Source organism: Xenopus tropicalis, chromosome 8 (genome assembly GCF_000004195.4).
Source record: "Xenopus tropicalis strain Nigerian chromosome 8, UCB_Xtro_10.0, whole genome shotgun sequence".
Taxonomy (NCBI): Eukaryota; Metazoa; Chordata; class Amphibia; order Anura; family Pipidae; genus Xenopus; species Xenopus tropicalis.
Window position 1 is genome coordinate 70,557,666 of NC_030684.2, and position 26,371 is coordinate 70,584,036.

The following is a 26,371-nucleotide window of genomic DNA, read 5'->3' on the forward strand; positions in this document are numbered from 1 at the left end:
CTAACCTAATGAAATGCATGAATTAGGAACAAACCACACATGAATAGGCCAAGATTTATTTCTAGAAAACTGGATACAAAAAAAGTTCCACATATATATATATATATATATATATTAAGGTTATAATATACCAAAGCACTTATTCCCTCTGTTACCCCTCTGCTACATGTGCATTACGTAGCAAAAAATATAGGGAAGTCATGGGCACCCCAGACTGTTTAATTCCCATATCCAGTGTGAGACCCTAGTATTCTAATACTATGAATAGCCCTATACCCGCCACCATTTGCACACCAACAGATCACTCTGAGCTGAAACAGAGTGGCACTATCTCTGCTACAACATACATATTATACAAACAAATTGAAATGTTTTTTTGTTTATTTTTAAAAAAAAAACCCGTTCATTATCCCATAAATTTATAAAAAAAAAAAAAAAAAATTCCTATTGGTTGAAGCATACAGCCTCTGCTAACCCGTTTAGAGCTGCACAGCATAGTGTGCAAGAAGAAGAATGAATGGGCAGAGAGAAAATGAATATGTCTATGTGAAGTGCAGCAATGTGTACCGGTTGCAATTTAGCTAGCAAGTGATTTTAACAGGATCATGTGTAGATAGCAGTAATTAGTTGTGGAATGTGTGCAGCATCTCATTAGTACAGCATTTGTTTACATAGCTCGATTAGTACAGTATTGTATGACTACAGCAGTGATTAGTGCAGGATTTTGTACAATTAAGTACAATTAGGCATGCCCAGAGGAGTAAGTTTAGCACAAGATACTTTGTGTGCAAGATAATGCATATTTCCCTCATACATGGGACCCTGCATAAGAAGGAATGCTGGTCCCTCAGTAGAGCACTATTGGTGGAGCCTGAGTCATCTCAAAAGATAAGGCTTGATTCAAGGGGTACCCCTTCTGCGCAGCTCCTGTATAAATGCTGCAAAGAGAGAGGAAGTCAGTATATTTAGCACAAGCCTCTTACTCTGTACTTCTTAACAATAGCATTAATAATAGGAAGTTGCACACTTACAGAATAAATACAAAACACAGTTACATTCAGGATTAATTGCTAAGGGGCTGATCAATAACGATCGAAATGTAATTTTTACCACAACTCAAGTTATTTTGGGCTAAAACTCACAAACTTCAAATCAATTATTTATTAAAGAAGAAGGAAAGGCTAAGTCACTTGGGGGTGCAAAAATGTTAAGCACCCCCAAGTGACTTTAATCGCTCACCTTGTTCCCTGGGCTGGTGCCCCTGTTACGAGAAAACCACACCAGCCCGGGGTAGCATCAGCGAGCGCCTTCTTCTTCTTTCGTCAAAATGCCTGGGCCGGCGCATGTGCATTAGAGTGAAAAGCAGACTTCTTTGTTAAAGTTCGGCTTTTCACTCTACTGCGCATGCACAAGCGCGAAACAGGAAGAAGGAAGCGCTCGCTGCAGCTACCCCGGGCTGGTGCTGTTCTCTCCTATCAGGGGCACCAGCCCGGGGTAAAAGGTTAGCTATTAGTCACTTGGGGTGCCTAACATTTTGGCAACTCCAATGACTTAGGCTTTCCTTCTCCTTTAAGCTTAACACAGGAATTTCATATAAAACTTGGCATCTAAAAGGTTGGTAGAAGTCGATGGGAACTATCTTACTCGAAATCTGAACTATTTATTTTTTTTAAAATTTTGTAAACTCACAGTTAAGTTTTACATATTTTGTTCAATGGAGTTTTTTTATACTCTGACTTAAAATAAATAAGCAAAAAAATTTTTTTTTTTTAAAATTGCAGTAGAAGTAGAAAAAAAACTCTAAAACCATCACAATTTCGATAATAAACACCCAAGAACATAAAGTTGTGTGCCTTAAACATTTTTTTTCTCTTTATTTAGAAATCTTTTACAAGACTTTTTCAATTCAATTCAGGGAAAAGCAATGTGATAGAAGCATATGTCAGCCATATGGATCTGCTTTTGAGTTATAACTGTTTTGGGGGGATAGGAACAGACTTTGATTTTATAGGTTTCTATTGTCCTTAAAATGCTGAACTGTTATCAAGGAAAGGGATCTCTGGTTTCCTTTTATTTTGTTCCATTCCAAACAGTGGCAGTTGAATAAACATTGTGACCAATAAGTTCACTGCATGCCTGTCATATGTTCATTGAGGACACAAGTGAACTGAACTGTAAGGCCCTATTTCAAAATGTAAAATGTTTTTTTTTTTTTTGTTATTAAACCAATGTTTTAACAACCCTTGTATGCTGCTGATACGTGGCTGAGACAAGATTTGCAATCTGCAGCTCTGACTTAAAATAGTTATGTCCAGAGTGTTTTGGGGGATGCTGGTAGCTGAATCTTAAGAAAAGGGAGCTGCAGATTACAGTTCACTAAAATACAGAAAGCAGAAACAGAAATGCACAGGCGGTCTCTAATTTTTTACTCACCTTCAATAATCTCTTCCTTCACTTTCTGTAGTTCTCTCCTCATCTCTTCTAACAATTCCTGCAATAGATCAACAATTAATCCAATAGCTGGATCAGTACTACAAGCAGAACACCAAAAAACTTCAGTACTTTCTGCTTACAAAGAAATCTAAACAAGCCCCGGCATATAACATCTGCATTTAGGATCTGTCCTACTGCTGCAACTAATAGTAAGGTTAATTTCATCTGTAGCATGTTTTCCACCTGTTAATACTACTGCCTCTTCTACCCCTGACCACCAGCACTGACAGTTGGATGTCACTGATTACAAGTTAGTGTGAGAATACTGTATGTTGGATTTCAGGCTAAGAATGCACACTGTCACTGTGGGTACTGACATTGTAGTCAAGGCAGTAACAGACAGTAGTGGTGACATTAACTTTAATGCTTTTACTGCCAATCACGTATGTGATACATGAAAAAGGCTTTATTTACCAAGCATACATCACAAAAGTGCTTTGCAGTAAAAGTTTTCCCTCTGCACTGGCGGCCTCCAGATTGGTACTTTGGTGTTGGATTCATTACAATGTGTACTTTCCAAACAAAATAGTTTTCAGGGGTCTCTGTACAGTAAGGGAGTATGCACTTTTCTTCATTTGGAGTTCATACACATCACATACTTTGGTATATCTATGCATATTTGCCAAAACACTGTTCAGAAGACTTCTGGTGTACATATTGGGTGATCTGCCATTTTATGTAAAAAAAAACTATGACATAAATGGGGCGAATTGCAACATTTTTAAGCTATTTTCAGAAATGCCATCAAAACCGCCAAGTTTAGGAAAGCTTTGCTGTTTGGGGTAGAAAAAAATATTTACCAATTTTGGATTTGTCTGAATGTGTACTTTCCAAAAATATATGTCATCAAATTCTAGGAAAGCTTTGTTGTTTGATACTTTGGAGTAGAAAGATATGTGTACCCATTTTAGATTTCGAGGGAATTGTATACTTTTGAAAAATATTTAGCTTTCTGGGGTGAGGGTATTTTTTGTAGCTTGACCCCCACATAAAATGATGTAAATGTGTCATTTTACAGTAGCTAAAATGACAAAAATGATGGAGCATATGGGGGTATTTTTATTTTGGGGTCCCTACAAGCTAGAAACTTGGGTAAACCTATACACATTGGGCATCAAACCATTTAGTGGGCCCCTGGCGATTTAGGAGGTTTTATTTTGGTACCTTGTGATCTGTGGGTGATAAGATGCTATAGGCTGAAAGCTTTGAAATTATTTTTCAAAAATTTCACAAATTTTTATAAAAACTGATATAGGAAAGCATTGCAATTTGGAAATTCAGAGTATAAAGACAATTCTGGATTCCTTATTGGATGCAAAACAATCCTATTGGGTTTAATTAATAGTTTATTGATTTTTTAGTAGACTTAAGGTATGGAGATCCAAATTACAGAAAGATCCCTAATCCGGAATACCCTTGGTCCCGAGCATTCTGGATAATGGGTCCTATACCTGTATTCCGTTTAGTAGAGCAGTGATTTGGAAATTGGGTAGTGTACTGCTGGGAGTTTATGACCTATACAAGTGAGAAATCTTCATAAAATTCCGGTATTGGTGCATTCAGGAGACATTGGACTTTACAAATCAGTATTTTCGTGCATAAATAATTCATGTTTCAGATATGTGAATTTATTATGGAAAAAAATATTTGTCTTCATTTAGAAGCCTATATCTTGTTACAGAAGTGCAATTACACCAAAATTATAGCATATTTTGAAATCTAAGGTCGTCAAAAGAAAACAATATATTGCTTTCCTAACTAAAAGGACCCCCTAGAAAGGCCTCTGAAGTGTAAGAGAGCAAAATGTTCAAGAAGGGTCTGGCATTAAAAGTACCACAAGTGACCAAATCGGCTGACAGTTAAAGGGTTAATGCATTTAAAACAGTTCAGCATTTTCAATACATGATATTTACAAAAAAAACTACTAAAAGTGGCTAATTGCAAAACTGTAACCATTAGTGAATCACTTAAGTTTATCTCCAAGACTGCCGCTATCCTGTGGAGGACCCTATGGGTCATGTGTATTACCCTATGATCTTTCTCACGACCATGGGTAGTAGGAAAGATTGTTCACCCACTCTTCTAATGTTAAGAGCTAAAAAGTCAGGCAGAATGCAGGTAAAAACAAAGGAATTCTTTACTCCTTTCTGACGATTCAGCATTAATGTTACAATGTTTGGGCACCTTAAAATTCGCTCCATCAAAATTTTCAGTCCTGCCCAATCGATGAGGCGACCATTATCTAAGGCTTTTATTGATATCTGTCTCCCACCATACTCGCACTGATTATTGTACGAAACAAAACTTAGAAAAGATAATATTGGTTCGTGTATCTTAAAGATAAGATGGCGGCCTGGTGCTCCTTTAGAAAACTATTTTATTTTTTTTTTTTTTGCACAAAGGAGAGCTGAATCAGGGAATAAACTTAGTGATTGAATCACTGTACGGGTGCCTAACTTTATGGCTACAACCCCGTGATTTCCTCTAAGGAAAACAAGCATAAGTGCAATTCAATTCAAGAGAGTTTGATTGCTGCATGTGTATTTTTGATCAGTGGTAATTCTGTTACTGAGCTTATGGCTAAGAAAAATCTATTTGTAGCTCTCTGCAAGGTTAGGTGCTAAAAGGCATTTTAGTGCCTGTGAGAAGAAATAAAGTGTAAAAAAAGGTACAAGTGTGTGAGGAACAGTGTTGACAGAAAGTGGTTTTGCAGACAAAGGGAAGTAGTAGAATGTGTCAAGCCTATCTAATTAAAATATTATAGGTCTATTATTAGGCTTCCTGTATGTAGTTCCCATGAATGACCAGGTTATATTGGTGCATCTGTACTGCATTCTGCAAGACACAAGCAGTTCAGCAATGTCCAGTTAATATAACCACACCATGTATCCTGTTGCTAACAACCAGTAGGACAATCCCACCAAGAGTAGGGTTGGACTGGGCTGGAGGGGCAATGGGAAAAAAAACGGTGGGACTTCAGGCGCTCCCCAGGCCTGCAGATCCCCCTCTCCTGACGCGCCTAAGGTAAGAATTAAGTATGCGTGTTTGAGGGAGGGGGTTGGATGGGCGACTGCCCCACCCTATTATCTGTTCATACCTGTTTGATTTTTTCCATTGAGTCAGAGTCCTCTGGACTTGGTGCGACCTCAGTGCTCCCAACTGTGGATTTCATCCTGAAAAAGAAGAAACAGAAAATGGAACATGCCACCAGAAGCAAAGTCACTGCTCATCCCACCCAGTTCCCCATGGAAAATACATTTCACCTTTAACAAGCTCCCATTACAATAGTGGAGGCTGGTGCAAGTTACCTTGGTAATGTGGTGCTTCCTCTGTCCCAGGGGCGGCGGCTGATGTCTGTAATAATAGGAGAAAGTAACCAGAAACTCTAAGTGTTACTGAATAAATGTCTTTTTGTCAACAAAAGAACAGCAATCCTCAAGGTTTTAGAGGCCCTAAAATTATTTTGCTGTGGGGCAAGTTACATCAAGTCTCAACACACCTATTTAAACGTGTCCCTCTCTGGGACTCTCACCATCTCCAGTTTCACACATCCACGGTGACTCTCACCCTCGTGAACAATTGGGTTTCTCTCTCAGCCCTGTTGACTCTCCCCTCCAGATATACCAGCTCACCAGCCTCTGGAATGTTCTGGCTTCTCTCTAAGCCCTGATGCTCTGCCTCTCATACACTTGGTTATGGCTCACTCTGCTCCTTGCAGTAGCTGCAGCTCCCGCAGCCCCTCTGGGAGTTCCTAACACAGATAGGTAGCTTTTCTGCCCTGTGCCCTGCTGTGAGAGACGTTTCGCTCTAAGTGACCCCCAGGTGTGGGAGCACACCCCTTTATACATCTCCAGGCAGCTCCTCTCTCTCTCAGCTGCCTCTTAATTATCTGACTGAGAGGGAATATTAACCCTATCTGCACTAGGAATCCCCCTGCAGGTCACATCACACACCTCAAATGTACACTTTGCCATACATTTATAGGAAATACAGCTGTGTTTCCTAAACATAATGTCACACTGGTTATATAGAAGCTACACTGTGCTTTGTCATACCTTATTATATAGTATTAGGTATTGGGGGTTTTAAGCACTTTTTTCAGTTCAGCTGAGTTAAGATAGTTCACTAGAAATATATATATATATATATATATATATATATTTTTTTTTTTTTTAAACTGCTTTCTATTGAAGGTTAATTTTTCACCTTCTCATGTCTCTTTAGAGCAGCTTTGAGAGGGGGGGGGGGGTCACTGACTCTATAAACTGGTCTAATTTGATTCAGTAGTAGACACATTTCTTATATCAGTCAAAAATAAAAATAAAAAGCAACTGAAGTCTATTTGTGGTGTACTATCTAAAATCAACTGAAACTAAACAGAGTGTTTGGAAGGTGAACAACCTCTTCAAAGGAAAAAGAAAGGTAAAAACTATGTAAGCTTTATCAGAAAAGATCTATGTACCGTATATACTCAAGTATAAGCCGATACGAATATAAGCCGAGGTACCTAATTTTACCTAAGAAAACTGGAAAATTGATTCGAGTATAAGCCTAGGGTGGGAAATGCAGCTGCTACTGCTAAGTTGCAATAATCAAATTATTTAATAAAAGGACACTCACAAGTGCTTACATAACTACCATATTAATAAACACAAGGTATGGGCTGGAAAATGAGGCACATGCAAGGTTGTACAGGTTAAGATCTCATTTAATTTTACATACATATTGAAATTGTGATGTGTAAATTTATGTTATTTAATTCTTATATAGTTCTGTATACTTTTTGGGGTGAGTGATGTAGAGTCACAAGTTTAAGAAAGATAAGATCATGTGTACTAGGAAACAGTAAATATTTCTGACTCTTCTCTCATCCAGTCTCTTCTGTAAACCACTCTCTGGTTGCTAAGGTAAACAAAGCCCTAGCAACCAGATAGCTGCTGAAATTAATTCTAACCAGGAGAGCTGCAGAACATGTCTATGTCATTATAAAAGTCCATTTAAAAGGTCAAAAGCATTATGACATTTTAATAAGAGAGAAATAAATGTGGTTTGTTTCTACATCAATTCCATTCATTTAAAGGTACTTGCTCCTTTCACTTCCCTATAGTAACTCTTGGCGCCAGTGCATCCCTCTCACCTCCTCACCTAAATTACATTGGAATTGTGGGGGGAAATGCTGCACTTTGGGTAAAAAACATGGAGTTTTGTGCTCAAAATTGGCTTTGCCAATGCACCCACGTTCATAAATGAGCCCTACTCTCTCCCCATATACATTATTTTGTACATATGGTAGCTTGCATCCCAAAGCTAAATTAAAAAACAAGAAAGGCAAGATTGATAGTTTTTTAGTACGGCATACCATGCAGTGATCCACCCGGAAGAAGGCCAGCTTGCACGGCTTGTTCAGAAGGTCAGAAGATTTGCAAGAACTATGAGCGCTTCTGCTTCCAGCGCGCGCGTCTATGGTGAACCTTTGGATCAGTTATTTTAGAGGAATAAATACTGCCGCCGGGGTGGGGGTGCACGGAATAGATCTTTTATATATCTTAATACCGGCGCCGGGTGGGGATGCGCGCGCAAGCACCATTCTTTGAAAAGAGCTGACCTAGAGACCTTTGCGTTATGACAGTACTGGCGCGGGGGGGGGTGGAAGTTGCGCGCGACCTGTGTGCGTACTTGACCGCCACACGGGGGGGGGGGGGTGCTCGTGGCGCGACAGTGCCCTTACTCCTTCACAGTGTGACAGTGCCCTTACTCCTTCACTCGAGTATAAGCCGAGGATTCCTTTTTTAGCACATTTTTTGTGCTGGAAAACTCGGCTTATACTCGAGTATATACGGTAAATACAGTCATAAACACTTACATAACTGTCCTCCGTGAGAAGAAACACCACACCACACTGCCTGGAAGTAAAGTCAGACCAAGCTAAAATGGCAGCTGCTATCTTAAACAAACAGAAGAGCTTCTAGAGCTGTTTTGGTAAGGGCTCTGGTACACGGGGAGATCAGTCACCCGTGACAAATCTCCCTGATATGACATATCCGGCGCAAATGTAAATCGCCGGTGGGATGGCATATGCGGCGGCGTGATTTGCGGAAATCACCGAAGTTACCTCGAGACGCAACTTTGGCGATCACGCCGCCGCGTATGCCATCCCACTGGCGATTTACATTTTCGCCGGTGGTATGTCATATTGGGGAGATTAGTCGCCCGCAACATGGGAGATTTGTCGCGGGCGACTAAACTCCCTCGTGTGCCAGAGCCCTAAAGCTTTCTGCAGAATAAATATAGCGTTCTAGCTTGCACTATTGTGACTAATCTATTGGCAATAAAATGTCAAAATGCCTTTCCTTCTCCTTTAAGGTTGTGAGATACTGGTCACATTTTTCAGGTGGCTAAAAATCACTGAAAACCTTCCCTGCCAGCTGCCAACCCCCACTGACTTCAACAGTAAACACCATACAGCAAGAATTTCTGTGGCTTTCAACCTAAAAACACTTGCGCTGTGTTTCCTTTATGCCAAAAGGAAGCAGAGCAGTTATTAGGTGTACACAAGAGTTCCGGATAGGGGCTCATGGTAAAAAAACTGAACTAGTAATTTGTGGATTCTGGCAAATGTTAGAGGGGCTACTGTAAGATGCCACAGACTGTCACTATTATTATTATTATTGGGCTGCTGAGGTGGCATGTTTGGGCCCCTGTACTTTGAATGCCAGGCCTATTTTGAATCCCAATCCAGACCTGGAGGGGCCTGAGAAATACTAAAGTCCCATTTGCAGACAATGAAGGGGTGGGGCAGATCAGGGGCTTGGTCTGGTGCAAAATTTTTAATTGGCTTCTTTTTTGCATTGGGGACACATTCTACTTAGTTGTCAGGGACCACTGCCCAGGAGTCTAGGGCAATTGGTAAGCTAAAAACCCTGGCAGCCCCTGCTAGTCAAGTAGTACAGGTGCCCATAATTTCTGGATGCAGGCCTCAAAGGTGGTAGTAGGGTACAATTTAGCCAGCTAAAAAAAAGCACTAAATGTGCTATATGTGCAATCAACCTAAACCCTTGAATGAAACAAAAGTTTTACCTTACTAATATTTTGCAGTAAATGTTTTGCTTTTCTGCTCTGTTTATTTTCTCAAATGGCAGGTGGGTATGATTCCTGCAAGCCACTCCAACATGCTGCCTCTAACCCAACTATTATATTGCATGCATAGTCTCAGACCATGACAATAGTTTTTTTTGTTCTGTAAATATATTTAGAATAAAGCACTTTACACAGCAATTATGTCTTTTTAGTGAAGGAAAATCTACATTTCCTTCAAAATCTGTGTACTGCAAATATGATTAAAAAGTAAATACTGAAGACATACATAGCAGTTATCTCCCCTGGTAATACTGGCTGGTTCCTTTATTGGAAAGTTACTTTTTATTAGTATGTGTTTAGAACAGTTTCTAAAGCTGGCCATATAATGTGCTGATAATATATTAAAATATATTTTTCACTTACCACTCTGGCCACGTCCTGCCTGAATATCATTATCATCTTGGGTTGTGGTGGGTGGTGGGCGCTCCCCTTGCTGTGTCATCATCTTCCTGTAATTGTGAGAAGGTATACGACAACTTACACAATGGCCCACCTGTTTCCCCTGTTTGCCTCCCTCCCTGGATAGGCTTGTCTAAAGCCCATTTTGATTTGATTTTAATTAGTTTTGAATTTATTTTCCTTGTAATTAGTATACAAAACTTAGCCAGCCTATGGAATAAATACATAATTCTATTTGCATGTTTTATAGAAATAAAATAAATAGTGGAACATACTGTATACAAATGCTACTCTTAGCTAAATCTGATAAAAAAACACAAAGCAAAACAAAAGCCTCCCAATAGTGAAGTATTGTATGGCACAGTTTATTCATACCAAAGTGCAACACTTTGGTTGAAACACTTACAGTATATAATACCATACTCTCTGCTGGTCCGATTTATACGCCCCCCCTTACACTTCTTTTTTCCAGTGTCCACTATGTTTCTATTAGGGTTAAGGTGGCCATACACGTAGCAATAACGATCACTGGTCGCACAAAAGATCGTTCCCACCCTCCACTGACGTTCAGGGCTGAATCGTCAGATATGGACATAGAAACAATAGAAATTCTACTTCCACCTGCCAATTCAGCCCTAAATGTAGATTTTGCTGGGGTGCAATTCTTTTAGCCTGGCCAATCGACGAGACGACCGATATCCGCAGCTTTTGCCATATCGGTTGCCTCATCGAGCCGCCATACATGTTTCATACGATAATATTGGTGCGTGTATGGCTTTAGTCAGGAATACTGGAACAAAGGCAGTTTAGACATCAGCCATCCAGTGACAGTCTGCCTGGAAACCTGTTTGCACCATAAGCGTTTTTCTCTCCTCTACTACATGCACACATCAGCATTTACCCACAGTTACGAGACCACAAAACCGGATTCTAAATTAATTCCTTTGCTTGCTTATAAAAGTATGATACTAAGCACATTGGGGCAAACATATTCTTACAATACTTCAATATATACATTTTAACATTCCATGTCAGCTAATTAACTATTGAATGTAATAGTAAGGTGATGAGAAGTGTGCACAACATTTTGGTTTAATCATGATTCTTCTATTGTAGAAATGGTGGGTCTATGCTACACGTGGCAGAGATCACCCTGTTTGTACACCCCCTGCATACTTTTTATTTGCTGAAGCATTGTATTGTTACAACAACCTTTCAAATCTGCTGCCAGGTTACCTGCGAGCCAGTTTTGCATTCATCTCTTCCATCAGTCCTCCTCCACCACCCCCTCCTGTTGCTGCCCCACCACTTGTGCGACTTATGTCAGGCTTGGCAGGTGCTCCACCAACGGGAGAGGATCCTCCACCACCAGCATCATCATTCTAAAAAACAAATTAAAAAAAAAAAAAAACTAGTATGGTCCATAAAAATGACTGTCCTTTCACCCCAGACATACATTAATCAATTATAATTGTTATCATTTTATCTTGCTTCCTAGTGTTCCATGTTTTCTACCATCTAGTATATGTACTCCCATCATATGGTACTTCACTCATATGGTATATAGATATAGCTATATAGATTTTCCTCTAAACTTCCCATACAATGCTTGTCAAACCTTTGATTCTCACCTTGGCCACTTTCCGCAATTTTGCTGTTGCAAGGGCTGCCGCCAGCCCCCCAGAAACTCCACTTGAGCCTCCTCCACCCCCAGATGGAAGTGGGGGTGGGGGTGGGGGACCACCTCCAGTGGGAGCTGGAGGAGCTGGTGGGCCCCCTGGGGGGCCCCCTGGTGGTGGTGGTGGACCTGGGGGAGGAGGTGGGCCAGGTGGTGCAGGGGGAGCAGCAGGAGCAGGAGTTGGCATGACCGGGGCAACTGGAAGAGTGTAAAGAGAAGAAGATACTCTCAGCAGGGCAATCATTTAAAAACTAATTATAATGGTATATAGTATAATAATTGTTTATACTCTAACAATAACTACTATCTGTAAATCCCAAAGTTGGCCTTTTAATGTGCAGATAGCTCAATACCTCAACAATCTGTTAAAAACATATACACCCACACATTTCCCACTTCTGCAATGGTATCTTTTGCCACAATAAAGGTTCTGCCCTGGGACCCACAGCAAAAGGGAAATATACAAGCTATAAAGCCGAACGGCCCCTATTTCCCTTACCTGGGCTCTGAATCCTCTGCTCAATTTCCTGTTGCACCCTGAAAGTAGAGGAAATATATAAAGGATATCTGAAAGCAAGTGAATTACAAAGTGTTTTACCCTGTACTTCAAGAGCAGCTCAAAGCTCTAATCTTTTAATACTTAAAGGGGTAGTTCACATTTAGGTTTGTTGAGGAAAATCATTTCTTTTAATTATGTGGCTTTCTCTTCTGCTTGTTTCCAGCTTTTACATGGGGGACACTGACCCAGCAGCCCACAACAATTTCTAGCAACCAGATATCTGTTGAAGTGCCAAACTGGAGAGCTACTGAACAACACACTAGTCATTTAAAAAAGCCAACTGCAAATTGTAATAGAATATTACAGTCTACATCATGGAAGTAACATTTATTTTAACATGAACGACACTTTTAAAAGCTGCTATGCCTTAGTTTTTTATTTGTCTATAAGAAATATTTAAAGGTGTATTTTCATATTTTTCCATTGCCATTTTTTTAATTGTTGCCATTGGCCTAATCATCATCCACTGTTCAGTTGCTGTTTAACAACCTTTCTTATTTCTCTTGTCTACAGATAAACATAATTTTGGTAATAAAGTGAGCAAATGCATCTTGGGCACAAAGTAATACAATATGCTTTCATGTCTTAAATGCTAGTTTTGCAAACAGACTCTGGCTGGAGAAAAATCCAGGCCTTTCTTTATTGTCACCTGACCCAGATTTGTGGCGAGGCTACAAAGGCCTGGGCCTATGGCGGCACAGATATAGGGGCAGCACACCGCCCCGCCACACCTAATCTTTGAAATTTAGCTCCCATACGGAGCAATGGGGACCTCTCCCCAGTGCTCCGTATGTAAAGTTAAATGTGTGCGCTAGCAACGGGGGGGGTGGAGGTATGGGCGAAGAATGGGGGCGGCCTTGGGGCGTCCGAATAAGAAATCTGGCACGGATTGTCACATGTTTAAAAAGAAAAGGTCTGCAAGAAAGAGGAATATAAGCAATGTTGGCTACTTCTCTCTAGGAATTATATCTTTTACTTTTTGGATTTTGGCATGATGCAATGCTTTCCTTACTAACAAAATGGCACCTGCCTGCTTGCTATATAGTGTAAGTGAAGTTTATTATGCTTGACTTACCCGGTAGAAAAGAATTTGGAATTATTTCTTAGGGTGACAGGTCCCCTTTAATAATTTGCAGCTGCAGAGGTGGCTTGTAGCAGAGCTGTATTCTAACATTTTTTTTTACATTTTTCCCAATAGCATTAATCAATGGCTTTTTATTAGCCCTGGTTACCCTTCTTCGGTGACAAGGGCAACAAGTAGATAAGACTCAGGATTGTGTCTGCAGCTCTCCCATCAAACTAGATCCTATAATAATAATACTTTGAACCATGGAGGTATTTATTTATTACTGTTAACATGATTTATATAAATCCTACTGATCCAAAACACATTAAAACCTATTCAAGGAAACAGTAATAGCAGCTTCCCTGCTACAGACTACATGGTCTTAGGCACAATAACAAAACAATTTACCCAGTTAGCCCCAATGTACACATGAGATTTATGGCCTATAGATAGATAGTGTCAGGTCATAATGAAAAATATGCAGGATCTGTAATATAAAAAAAGAACTGTGCAGCCTTAGCTTACCTTCTGGGTTGCTCAGGCTCTTCAACTTTTGGGCCATTTTGAGGAATCCGCGTACTGGCACCTGTTATTTAGAAATTAAGAGAAGCTGAAGCAATATGAAAAGACACATGTCTGAGAGGAATCAGAGAGGAGGCAGAAAGAGAGGAAAATGAAATATATGCTAATAATAAATATTTACTAATACAGTTATGGCACCACTTATCCAGAATACTCGGGACCTGGGGTTTTCTGAATAGGGGTCTTTCCGTACTTTGGATCTCCAAGCCTTAAGTCCCCAGGAAAATTATTTATTATGATTGTATATTTATTTATGATTGTTTTGTCTCCAATAAGGATTAATTATACCTTAGCTGGGATCAAGGTGCAAATCATTTTTAAAAATCAAAATTATCTGCTTATAATTGAGTCTATGGGAGATGGCCTTTCCATAATTTGAAACTTTCTGGATAACAGGTTTCCGGATAATGCATCTCATACCTGTATATACACATAAATAAAATATATACATACATACATACATACATATAACTATGATAAAATTGCTTTAAATAGCAGCTCTTCTTTAGCCATTGCAGTGCTCTAAACCCTAGAACTCAGTCTATGCAATTTCACATAAGTTCAAAAGTTGATTTCTGCAAAAACAAGGTCAGTTACTGGATTTTTAAAAGGTCATATTGTGTGACAGTCAACTGGATTTTTTTGCAGTGACAACACAAATGTAATGTAAAATGCCAAAGATCCAGCAGATCAGTCCATAGGCCACCCATGTATATATAATTACAATGTCAGGTGGAAAGTGGAAAGTAAAAAATGTTATAAATATTTGTGTACGTATGGCTGCCTTATGTGATTCGATCACATAAAGGGCACATACTAAAGCTGGCCATACACGCACCGATACTATCGTACGAAACCTCGTTTCGTACGATATTCGGTGCGTGTATGGCATGTCGGCGAGTCGACCGATATCGCAGGAGGCTGCTGATATCGGTCGACTCGCCGATTGGCCAGGTTAGAAAATTTTGATCGGGCGCCATAGAAGGCGCCTGACCAAAATCTGCCGTCAGGGCTGAATCGACAGAAGGAGGTAGAAATCCTATTGTTTCTACCTCCTTATCTGCTGTTTCAGCCCTGACGGTGTGTGGCGGATCTGACGATGTTTCGTGTGACCGATGGTCGCACGAAACATCGTCAGATCGCCACTTGTACGGACAGCTTTAGTCAGCTCTTACTCCTAAAACAAAAGGGTTGCCTTAATGATTAATATCAGATGGCAGCAATCCACACAGAACAGAAGGCATTTTCTTTTTATTGCCACTGCTTGTAATTCTATGTTTTAGTGTCCTAAGGCTGCAATAGTGCATCATCTTTAAACTCACAAACTGACAGAAGTGAGCCTGGACTTCTTATTAGAGGGCTAGTGCCACATGGGACTGATTCTCAGCCTGCAGAACACCCTGGCACCACCCTGCTACCTTGCCTGTACCCGAAAGCATTTTCTCTGTCCAAATGCAGCCAGACATTGCAGATAGCTGTAAATGTGAATTCCTGTATCTTTTGGGTGATATCCACACCGTCTGCCTGCCCCCCGGCGGAGACAATGCTTGCAGATGCAGGTAAGGTAGTAGGCTGATGCCAGCATAGACACAGGCCAAGAATCAGCACCGTATGGCACTGGCCTTAGAAGGGAAATTGAACTTCATGTTTGGCCCTTGTAAGGTACATAAGTGGATTTTCAGGATTTATGCAGGGATTTATCTATGCACTCAAAGGTAATCTACTTAGTAAGGACCAAACATGGAGTAACTTGATTTTCCCTTTTTACCCAGAACAGAAGTCCTATTTGTTGGAACTGAAATTGACCTGAAATGGAGTACATTGCCATTTAAGCCGAGAGGGTAACAAACCATTCCACTGAAAACTTTAGCTAAACTTTAAATATCCAAGATCTTGCGTGGAGATCATGGGAAGAGTAGTTTAATATCAAATGGCTGTATGTTTCTTTATCTTACCAGTTTCCAGTGCATCCAGGGCCTGTGTGATTCCTACAGCAAACTGCCCTGCTTCTTCTTTATTGGCAAAGTTCAGACCCCACACCTGACGGCTGTCCCTCCATTGATGGAAGTTGGGGGTGGCTTGATTGTACTTTAGACCTCTCACCAGTGGGCAGTTTATAACAACCTATAACAAGAGCCAGATGAGTGCAGAAACGTGTTGGGTAAATTGATTTCCTTCTAATACCATGTCCAAACTTTAATGGGGTAGTTCACCTTTAAGTTAACTTTTAATATGTTATAAAATGGCCAATTCTTAGAAACTTTTCAACTTATTTTTTATTTTCTATAGTTTTTGAATTATTTGCCTTTTTCTTCTGACTTTCTAGCTGACAAATGGGGGTCACTGATCCAAAAACTTTTCTTATTCTTAATTTTTCTTACTTTCTATTCAGGTCCCATTCTAATTATTTTCTAGTCTCTTGTTCAAACCACTGCCAGGTTGTTAGGGTAATTTAGACCCTAGCAACCAGACAGGTGATGAAATTCCAAACTGGAGAGTTGAATAAGTTAAATAGTTAAAAAAACACAAATGAAAGGCCAATTGTAATTTGCTTCAGAATATAACTCTCTATGTCATACTAAAAGGGAATGTTAAGGTGAACAACCCCTTTAATAGCCAAACATATTTCCCTGTGAAGTTACATTCTCTGAGCCTCTGAACCTTTCTAAAACAGAAATTGCTATTGTAGTTGCACAGGAAGTTCTGGGGTGCTTTTAAGTATTCCAAACATGCTGCACCAAATCACATGAAACAAACCCTCACAGACTTGCAGTGTAACAAGGGGGGTGGGGGAAGAAAAATATTCTTACTGAATATCACCCAACAGCATTATGCCTCCCCATCATTTACCTCCAGGTCAGCACTCTGTTTCTAAATTAATGGAATTAATTTATATCTTGATAATTATTGGTTTTATTTGTTTTTTAGGCTAAGGGCTGTCACACACAGGGAGATTAGTCGCCTTGCGAAAAATCTCCCTTGTCACGGGCGACTAATCCCCGAATCCCCAAAATGCCATCCCACTGGCTAGAATGTAAATCGCCGGTGGGATGGCATATGAGGTGCCGCAATTTGCCGAAGTTGCAGAAGTTTCCTCTGCAAATCGCGGCACCACGTATGCCATCCCACGGCGATTCACATTCTAGCCGGTGGGATGGTATTTCGGGGAGATTAGTCAACCGCAACAACAGAGATTTGTCGTGTGGCGACTAATGTCCCCCCGTGTCACAGCCCTAAAACATACATATCCTATCATTTGGTACACAAATGTGAGTCCATAATGCTTGCAGTGTTAAAACATAAAAACTTTTAAATTTAGTGGTTTGCAAAAGTATTTATATATATATATATATATATATATATATATATATATATATATATACACACATACATACATATGCTGTTCTCAAAATTATTCAGCCCCACAAGAGAGGGGCAAGGTAGTGGCTCAAAAACAAAAAGATAAATAAAATCTGCCAAAACTTCTACCAAACACTGAGCAAAGTTGGGATGTACATATCCAAAATACATAAAAGCTATTATTGCTGCAAATGACGGCTCTGAACATATGGGGACTGAATATATTTGCAAACAGCATAGTTTAGGTTTTTATTTTCCAGCATAAAACAATCCCACACACTAGAGAATACAATTTTAAGAGCAGGTTCTTATATTGCAGTAAAATGTGAAAACTAGTCAATGAGTGCAGTCTATTTAATCTAGCGATTCTTTTAGCTCTTCTATTTATATTTAATCATTTTTTGTTTTCAGAAACATGTAGACATATGGCACTGCAAGTGCCAACTTTCAGCAGCCGAGGGCAAACTTTTGTTTATACAAGCCTTACTTCCTGCTCAGTATTACCAAAATTTGCTCATAGTGACAGTCTCTGTCTGCATATCAGTGCCTGCACGTTTGTGTTAGTTGAAAAACCATACACTGGATAAGCATGTAATATTTACAATATATACATGCTGACAATAACAAATGTAAAACTCAAAAAATAAAGTGTAACAAAAAAGAATCTTCTGTAAAATAACACATGCCTTTATTAATAGGCATATTCTATATAAAGATAACAAACAAGTGTAACTTCACACCAAAGTATCTTGTATATGGTGAATAAAACACAAAGTGGGAGATTTACAAACGTTTGAGTGTTTTTTTTTCCCCATTCGAGTTTTTAAGCGCTACAACTTGCATAATTTGGGTTATGGTTCAAAAACTTGAATGACTGATATTTATTAAGTACAAAAAACTTGAATTTTTGTCATCTAAAAGCTTGCAAGTTTCTATAGAAGTCAATGGGAGTTGTCCAATGCAAAGTCAAGCCAATTTTTTTAATTCAAAATATTAAAGTTTGAGTTTTATTCAAGTTTGGAAAGTCAAATATTCGTTTTTTTGATCACACGAGTTCACCACATTAATAAGTAAGCAAGCATTCAATATTCGATGTTAAAAAAACAAACTTGAATTTACAAACTAGAAAACTGATAAATAAGCCAATAAGCATTCCACAGCAGGAACAACTTCGCACACAAAAGTACAAATCTGACATGACAGTTACAGATCACAAAAAATATAATGCATCAGTGCAATACCGATATCAATAGAAAAGCAAAAGGTTTCTGCCCCAGCATTCATGACCCATAATCCTTGTACCTGCTGATCTTGCATCTTCCTCCCCACCACACGGTATGCTTGCGTTGTAGGATTGTGAAAAATCTGGACACGACTGGGGCCTTGGGCACCAGTTCCAGCTGCCACCCATTTTTTACTGGAATCATCATAGACCATGACATTGGCACGAGCTGTGACCAGCGGTGTCTCACTGACCATGTGGTTTCCAAGCATAAAGGGACAAAAAGGTGGGAAGAACAAAGTAGTTAGAATATTGAAAGAGAGTTAAGAGTTTGGGTCGCAATCTGGGAGTTTGTAGGTGTTGACAACATAATTGTCTGAGAAAAACAGCAAGTGGAAGTGATGACAAGTTTCATATCTCCTTATTCTTCCCCTACTATAGTCAATACTGGAAACCAGAAAAAAAAGCTGGCAACCACTATATATATATATATATATATATATATATATATATATATATATATATATATATATATATATATATATATAAAATATATATAGCAATGTACAGTGTGGAGATTAGAGAGCATACTGCTTATTCAATAATAATTTATCTTTATTATTTCTATTTCTTGTCTGCATAATAGCATTTATGAAGTACATAATGTGCATTATGTCTTATGCTTATTCACAGTCAGTACAGTGTAGTAGCCAATACACAATTTATATGATCACCTAGGTATGCTGGGGCATTATACATATATATATATATATATATATATATATATATATATATATATTTATTTTTTTGTCACACAACATAATAAATAGTCCCCTAAAGATGTTCTGTGCACAGAATGCCCCTCTGCCGAATGCTTTAAAATTTAGTGATGAGCACAACTTCCCCTTTTTGCTATAGTTTATACAGGAGCATTAGCCAGCTCCATGTTGTAGCTCCTACCCTTCCAAGCTACAGTCAGGTGATCCCAGTGGACCAGTAAAAGGGCAACCATTTGGATTGTATAAGTCTTAATGGAAGAGAATGTAGGACTGGCCAGTACAGGAATGACTTTGGTATAGCTTGCCATCTTAAGGTATTTTGGTATATATCATATATGTCAAACACAAGGCCCGGGGGCCAAATCCGCCCCACCTGGCTGTTTTACATGGCCCTTGGTGAGTGTGTCTGACCATCCAGCCTGATCAATTTCCATTTTCCTCACATAGTAACGAAGACTAAGGGGTATATTTATCATGCTGTGTAAAAAGTGGAGGGAAGCATTACCAGTAATGTTGCCCAAGGCATCCAATCAGTAATCAGATTTCAACAGTAGCAAAGCATCTATTGGCTGTTATGAACAACCTCACCGGTAATGTCTTACTCCACTTTTTACACATTGTGATAAATATACCCCTTAGTATCTTACTAAGTATATTAATAAAAAATTTGGCATGCGACTTAGCCTGTGTTTTAGATTTCGGCCCCCTTATGTGATTGAGTTTGACACCCCTGGTATATATGGACAAACAATCCCTGTTTTGCTTAAAGGGGAGGGCATTTATTTGTAGCTTTAAAAAACATTAAAAAAAATGAAAATATTTTAAGGTAATTAAAATATAATGTACTGTTGCCCTGCAGTGGTAAAAACAGATGTGTTTGTTTCAGAAACACTACTATAGTTTATTTAAATAAACTGCTGTATAGCCACGGGGGCAGCCATTAAAGCTGGAAAAAAAGGAGAAAAGGCACAGGTTACATAGCAGATAACAGATCAAACACATTATATATAACTATATATATAACTATTGTAGTTTTTCTAAAGCAAACACACAACTATTACCGGTGCAGGACAGCAGTACATTATAGTTTAATTACTTTTATACATTTTAATTTTTTGGTGTTACTGTTCTTGGTTTTAACAATATAGCTACAATAAAAAATGTTTTGATGAAACATTGAAGGGTGTGCTGGCCACAGATGATTATTTTCTATACAGACATAATTTTGGCTAGCACCCCGCAGAATATTGAGCCTTGGAGTGCGGACACCATTTGGATTGATATATATATATATTGATAATGGGTGCGATCGATCAGCCTCTCCCTGCGCCTGCATACCGAGCTATTGCATTGCCCCAGGCACATAAAGCAGATATCGTGTTTTTTGGAAGGAAAGACTGATGCCGAAGTAGGGGCTGATTCTTGGCCTGCATTAATCCATAGGCCAAGAATAAGCCCCGCTGGAATTTGACTAATACAAGTAATGTGAAACCATTAGTGGTCTCACATTACTAGTTAAAAAATATTTATATTACTGCCATAATGTAGACCTTTTTCATTATTTTGCTTGTATATTTAAAACATGAGAATAAAATCATATTGCCTAAAGTATGCTGATCCTAATTAATTGCAATAATACTTAATAATAGATCCCAAACCTGTAATGGGTATGCTAAAAGCAAGGGAGTATGAATATGTATCAGAAACATTCTTGGAAAACTGACAGTATACAGTTTTTCAATTATTTGCAAGCCGTTATCTGTCAGGCTGTTTATATTTTCTCCACTTCTGACCCCTGAAACAATGTAGCTACATTAGCTATTTGATTAACAGATACTGCCTTCAATTGTATTTACAAGTACATGTAAATAAAAGCAATTGAACATTTATTTGCATGTTGTTTATTTATTAAAATTAGAAGGATGTTAACAACATCTGGGTCAACAACACAACTTGGCTTTTACCTGTATATATGTAAGGAATATCTGTTTAAACTCGGAATATAATAGAATGTATCCCAATATTGGTGAATTGCTGAAGTCTTTATAGCTGGTACATACTTCACAGTATCTAACCATTAAAGTAGGATGCATTTTTTTGCACTATATTTAACAAAATACAGAAGCATGCACAAACATGAATTGACACAGACATACTGGTTTACCCGCTGCTATTTCCCCCTTGCTCCCCCTGCTACTAGCTGTGGTTTTGCCCTTATAAGGCTGTGTGAGACAGGCGGGAGATACCACAAGTGAGAACCGGGAGAGAGAAACAGACACAAGAAGCCCAACAGCGATGGTGTAAGCAGAAGTACTGATAAGAACCACAATGGTGAATTTAAATTCTCATTTAGAAGAGTCACCATACAGAAAATGACATACTGATGCCAATGTGATACAAATAAGCCATATATAAAGTGTGGGGCGATTCTGTTGCCATTGTCACTTGTGTCACCAGTTCCTCTACAGGCCGCAACAAATCTTGCGCAAAGAACTGAAATCAAGTAACTAAGTGTGACAGAATATGCAGGCAACAAATGGGTAACATTTACCAAGATAGAAACAATGCTATAGTAAAATATCAATTAGAAAACATTTCGAGCAACAGCATTTACACAGTGTGACACTAAAAAACTTCTCTTCAAAATATTCATGAACTTTAAAAGTTACTTATAGGTTATGTTGATTTTTTTTTTTTTTTAAATGTAGTAATTATTTGTATTAATTACTAATCAGCCTTATATTGTTACATTTATATTCTATATATACAGTATATTGTGCATCGGTCCCTAAGCACAGTAACTGACAGCACCACAGAGCATGTGCAGTGAATCAGCAGAAAAGAAGATGGGGAGCTACTGGGGCATCTTTGGGGGCACAGATCTTCCTTGCTAAAGGGTGTGGTTGCCTAGGGCTGGTACAGAAACCCAAAACATAATGAACATTTCTAGCACAGTTTTTAGTTAAGCTTTAGTTCTCCTTTAAACTTGATTGTTCTATCAACCTGTCACTTTTTGGCCTGCCAACAGGCAATTGCAGCATAAAAATGGCAGTGCCCTTTTAGAGGAACATGAGGATAGGAACATTTTAACTTTTCATATGTTGCAGTTTGCATTATACCAAGATAATTTGCAGTTGGGCTTAATTAATTTTGTCTTTTTTTTTTATAAATATTCATGGAATTTCAAGAGCTTTCTAGGTCTTAAGTGCCTTAAATGAAACATGAAAACAATGAAGGTCTGAAAAGAAAGATAAGTAATAAAAAAACAAGAGTAACAATAAAACTAAATCATCATAGTCCATGTGCTTTTTCGGTTGCCAGGGTCTGTGATCCTAACAACATACCCTAACAACATAATAGCTATATTACTTGCAAGCTGTAAATAGGCAGAACTAAATGAAAAAGCAAACACAATAATTAATAAAGACCAGTTGAAAAGCTGCTTAAAACAGGCCACTCTATATCATATAAAAAGATAATGTAATAATGAACTTTCGTTTAGGTTAAGGACCTATGGAGTGGTTCAGTCGCCCGCGACAGATTTCTGCTATCACGGGAGACTAACCACTCTGAAATGGCTTTCCACCGACAACAATAGGAGTTGCCGGTGGAAAGCCATTGGCATCGCTTTGGTATTACGAAGTCACTCAAAGTTTCCTCCTGCAGTCAACTTGACACGACTTTGGAAAACCGAATCGATGAGAAGGACTTTCCACTGAGGCCTGCTAATATTGCTGGTGGAATACCATATCGGAGTGGCTAGTCGTCCGTGATAGCAGAAATGTATCGTGGGTGACTGAACCGCTCCATGTGTCCTTAGCCTTAAAGTAGAAGCCCACCTGAAAATCAATTTAACATCAATTTAACATTTAGTATGTTGTAGATATTCTAAGCAGCTTTATAATTGCTCTTATTTATTTTGTATGGCGTTTTAGTAACCTTTAGGCTGATGCCAGACGTGGCTTTTTTTACGCTGTGTATTTTCTCCGCCTAAAAACGCTGCACAACCCACACAGCCCCTGACTATAGCGTGTTTTAGCCTAGTACTGGCGACGTAGCAAATCCCGTTTCCCATGGAGCTAATAGTGCGAAATAGTAAAAAACGCCGCGTATTTCCGCAAGGTCTGGCAGCTGCCTTTGTGTACACATAGGAATAGGTTGCTGTGCAAATAACAGCGTATTTCGGCAAACGCATAAAAAGTCCGTGGTAACACGTTTTCTAGTGTATTTACGCATAGTGTGTTTTCCATCGAGACTGTTTAAGTTATTTCTATGGATGATGATATTGTGCGTTTTTCAGCCGCTGAGAGAATTAGAAAATATGCAGCGTAAAAACGGCACGTCTGGCATTAGCCTTAGTAAAATGACACACAAGGCATTTTGTCACCCGCAGGCAAAACATGGAAAATGCTGTTTTATTGCATGTCTGATGCATTTTTGAAGGACTGCAAACTTGCATGGTGATTTCAATGCATGACAACGTAAGAAAATTTTGAAGGAATTTGTCACCCACGATTTTACAGGGGTGACAAAATGCCCCATGCGTAAATTCACTTACTTTTCTGCCTCTTTCCAGACTGCAACTTAAAATCCTTTCAGGTTGCCAGGGTTAGTGACCCCAGCAATCTAAACACAAATTGAGAGTGCTGTTTAATTTTTAATGTTTTTCTTATTTCTACTCCTTATCTTTCTGTTCAGAACCTCTCCTTTTTATCTTCTTATTTTAATTTTTAATTAACTTGACCGGGTCTTTCATGCAACTTGGTTAGTTTTCAACCAACTGCATAATGTCCCTGCATATTGTGTCTTTGAAATGGTCTCTCTGGCCAATCAACCTAACGGATGATGGAAATCTGTGCATCTATCTAGTTAGTTGGTGACCAAAAATGCATAAACTGAATGTCTGGATTATCAATTGGATATCCCAAATATTCTCCCACCCATGGGCAGCTTTAGGGTTTGGTCACACTAAATACTTATGTTTGATTAAAGTAAGCCCGAGTGCCTGTAGTGTAAACAGGATGCAAGTGCTCATATTGCACAGTAGCGCTCACATTCGGCAAATTCGACTGAAGTTGAATTTAAGCCCTGAGAGTATAATTTGAAACTTCCAGTAGAACCAGAGTTACAGCATATGACCAGTAAAATGAAATGTGCCACACCATACTTTAACCAAAGTTTGTGGCTGGGAGTATCTGTACCACTGTAGCAACCCCATCACTCACTTCTGATATACACTGAAGCCAGCTGTGTGACTACAAATCAACTAATTTATGACATGATTACTTCTGTAGATTTGCTGTCCATTTAATCCACACCATGGTCCAAATATCCAAAATGTTTTATATTAGGAGCAACAATATATTAGACTTTTGGCTAGTGGGGGATGATGGAAGATGTAGTTCCCCAGCACTCCTAAACACATGAGCTCAGCTGGAAAGCAAAGCAAACCAGTGAACAATAGGTTAATGAGAACTACAGCAGTACAAACAGGTCTTGAGGTCACAGCTTATATACAAAATGGATGCAGTTTTCATTGCTACACTGCAATAAAATCCACTACTACATGCTGAGCCTGCTACTTGAGTATAAGAGCAAAGACACACGGGCCGATTTGTCACTGATTTAGCTACCATAGGTTAGTGTACAAGCTGACGCAATTAACCTCCCATGGGCAAAGACAGACGGAGCTACTTAGTAGCAGCTACCAAATGCCAGAAAATCCCCTGCTATAGGCAATACTGAGCAAACATAGAGAAAACTATCAGTAAATTGCATTGCATTGTCTATTTTTGTAGCTGTGACAAGTAGCTGCTACAAGCTGCTCTGTGTGTCTTCAACCTAACATCCCTGGTACATACCCTACACCATTTGGTATGTTATGCTTTTACACTGTTGTTTGATTTTTAGTTATATAAATGCACTTAATAAATTTACTTTGTGTGAATCTGCTGTACCTTAAATGTATTTGTAGTTCTTGGACATATTACAGTACTCCACTCATACAAACAACAGCCAATTAAATATTGTGTATTTTTTGGTTGTATACACTAAGCCCATTGACTATAGGCTACAGCCCTGCTATTGGTCCTGAACTGGAAGTTGCAGAACCCAATCTACACAGCATATTGTATGCCCATGATCATACTGTATGTCCATCATATATATATAGAAGCAGAAACAAAGACAAAGCCCTTCCAGACATCAGGATGCAGTGAGTCACTATGACACATCCAGCAACTGATAAGGACACTGATAAAAGCGACTGCTCATGGGATGTGCCCTGTGCTGTATGATAGGAAGGAAATGCAAATATGTAATGCACATAACATCAGCAGAACACACTAGAGGGAACTATGGCACACATCACACCCACAACACAGCCAACACAGTTAATGATAAATGAAAAAATTGCATAAAATGACTCCGACAGGCATTAAACAAAGCAACAGGGGCACAGAGATGTGCTTAATACAAGACAGAACTTGACAGAGCATAGTACTACATGACAGAACATGACACATGCCCCCACTCACCTCATGCTGCGATATGAGTCTGTGCCTCCTGCAGGAAGGAATGTGCCCCCTCGCCTCCAGCAATTCCCCCTCTCCTCTTAATCTTTTCTTCTTTAAATCCTTTCCTATAACCCTCTTCCTCACCCCACCCTTCCTGTGTATTCCCTGCTACTCCCGCATGCTTGGGCTCAGAGGTGCTTGGGCTCAACTCTGTGCCAGCACTGCTCTTATCTTGCTGGTTCCTAACTCCCCGACTAAAATTGTCACCCCTCTCTTGCTCCTCTTTTTCTATCTTCCTTCTTATTTTTGTCTGCCTTCCTCCCCTACCCTAGCCTCCCTTTCTTTCGCTATATTCCTCTTTCTTCCCTCACTGTTACATTCAATCACTTCCTCTGTTCTGGGGACAGCCTTCTCTTAAAGAGGCAACAAGCCACAGCCCATCTTAAATGGGCGACCCACCTTTCTGGTGATGTCACCTCTACACGGGAGCTCTGTCTGCTCCCCTCCCCCATAGACAGCATACACTGCCCGGGGGGCGGAGGGGGAGCGGGCATAGTCATAGAGACAAAGGGTGGGGTAGA

The 26,371-nt window shown here is 39.3% G+C and overlaps 1 protein-coding gene across 1 annotated transcript; it reads right to left on the minus strand.

Moving 5' to 3' along the window:
* Window positions 1-363: 363 nt before the first annotated feature.
* On the minus strand, window positions 364-26,138 carry vasp (vasodilator stimulated phosphoprotein). Its single transcript, NM_001008092.1, is given in 12 exon segments — window positions 364-938; window positions 2,434-2,491; window positions 5,591-5,666; window positions 5,802-5,847; window positions 9,994-10,079; window positions 11,266-11,411; window positions 11,661-11,905; window positions 12,207-12,244; window positions 13,858-13,918; window positions 15,870-16,038; window positions 18,577-18,745; window positions 25,812-26,138. Coding segments are annotated over 12 exon segments (1,137 nt in total). The 5' UTR covers window positions 25,817-26,138; the 3' UTR covers window positions 364-900.
* Between the last annotated feature and the right edge of the window lie 233 nt (window positions 26,139-26,371).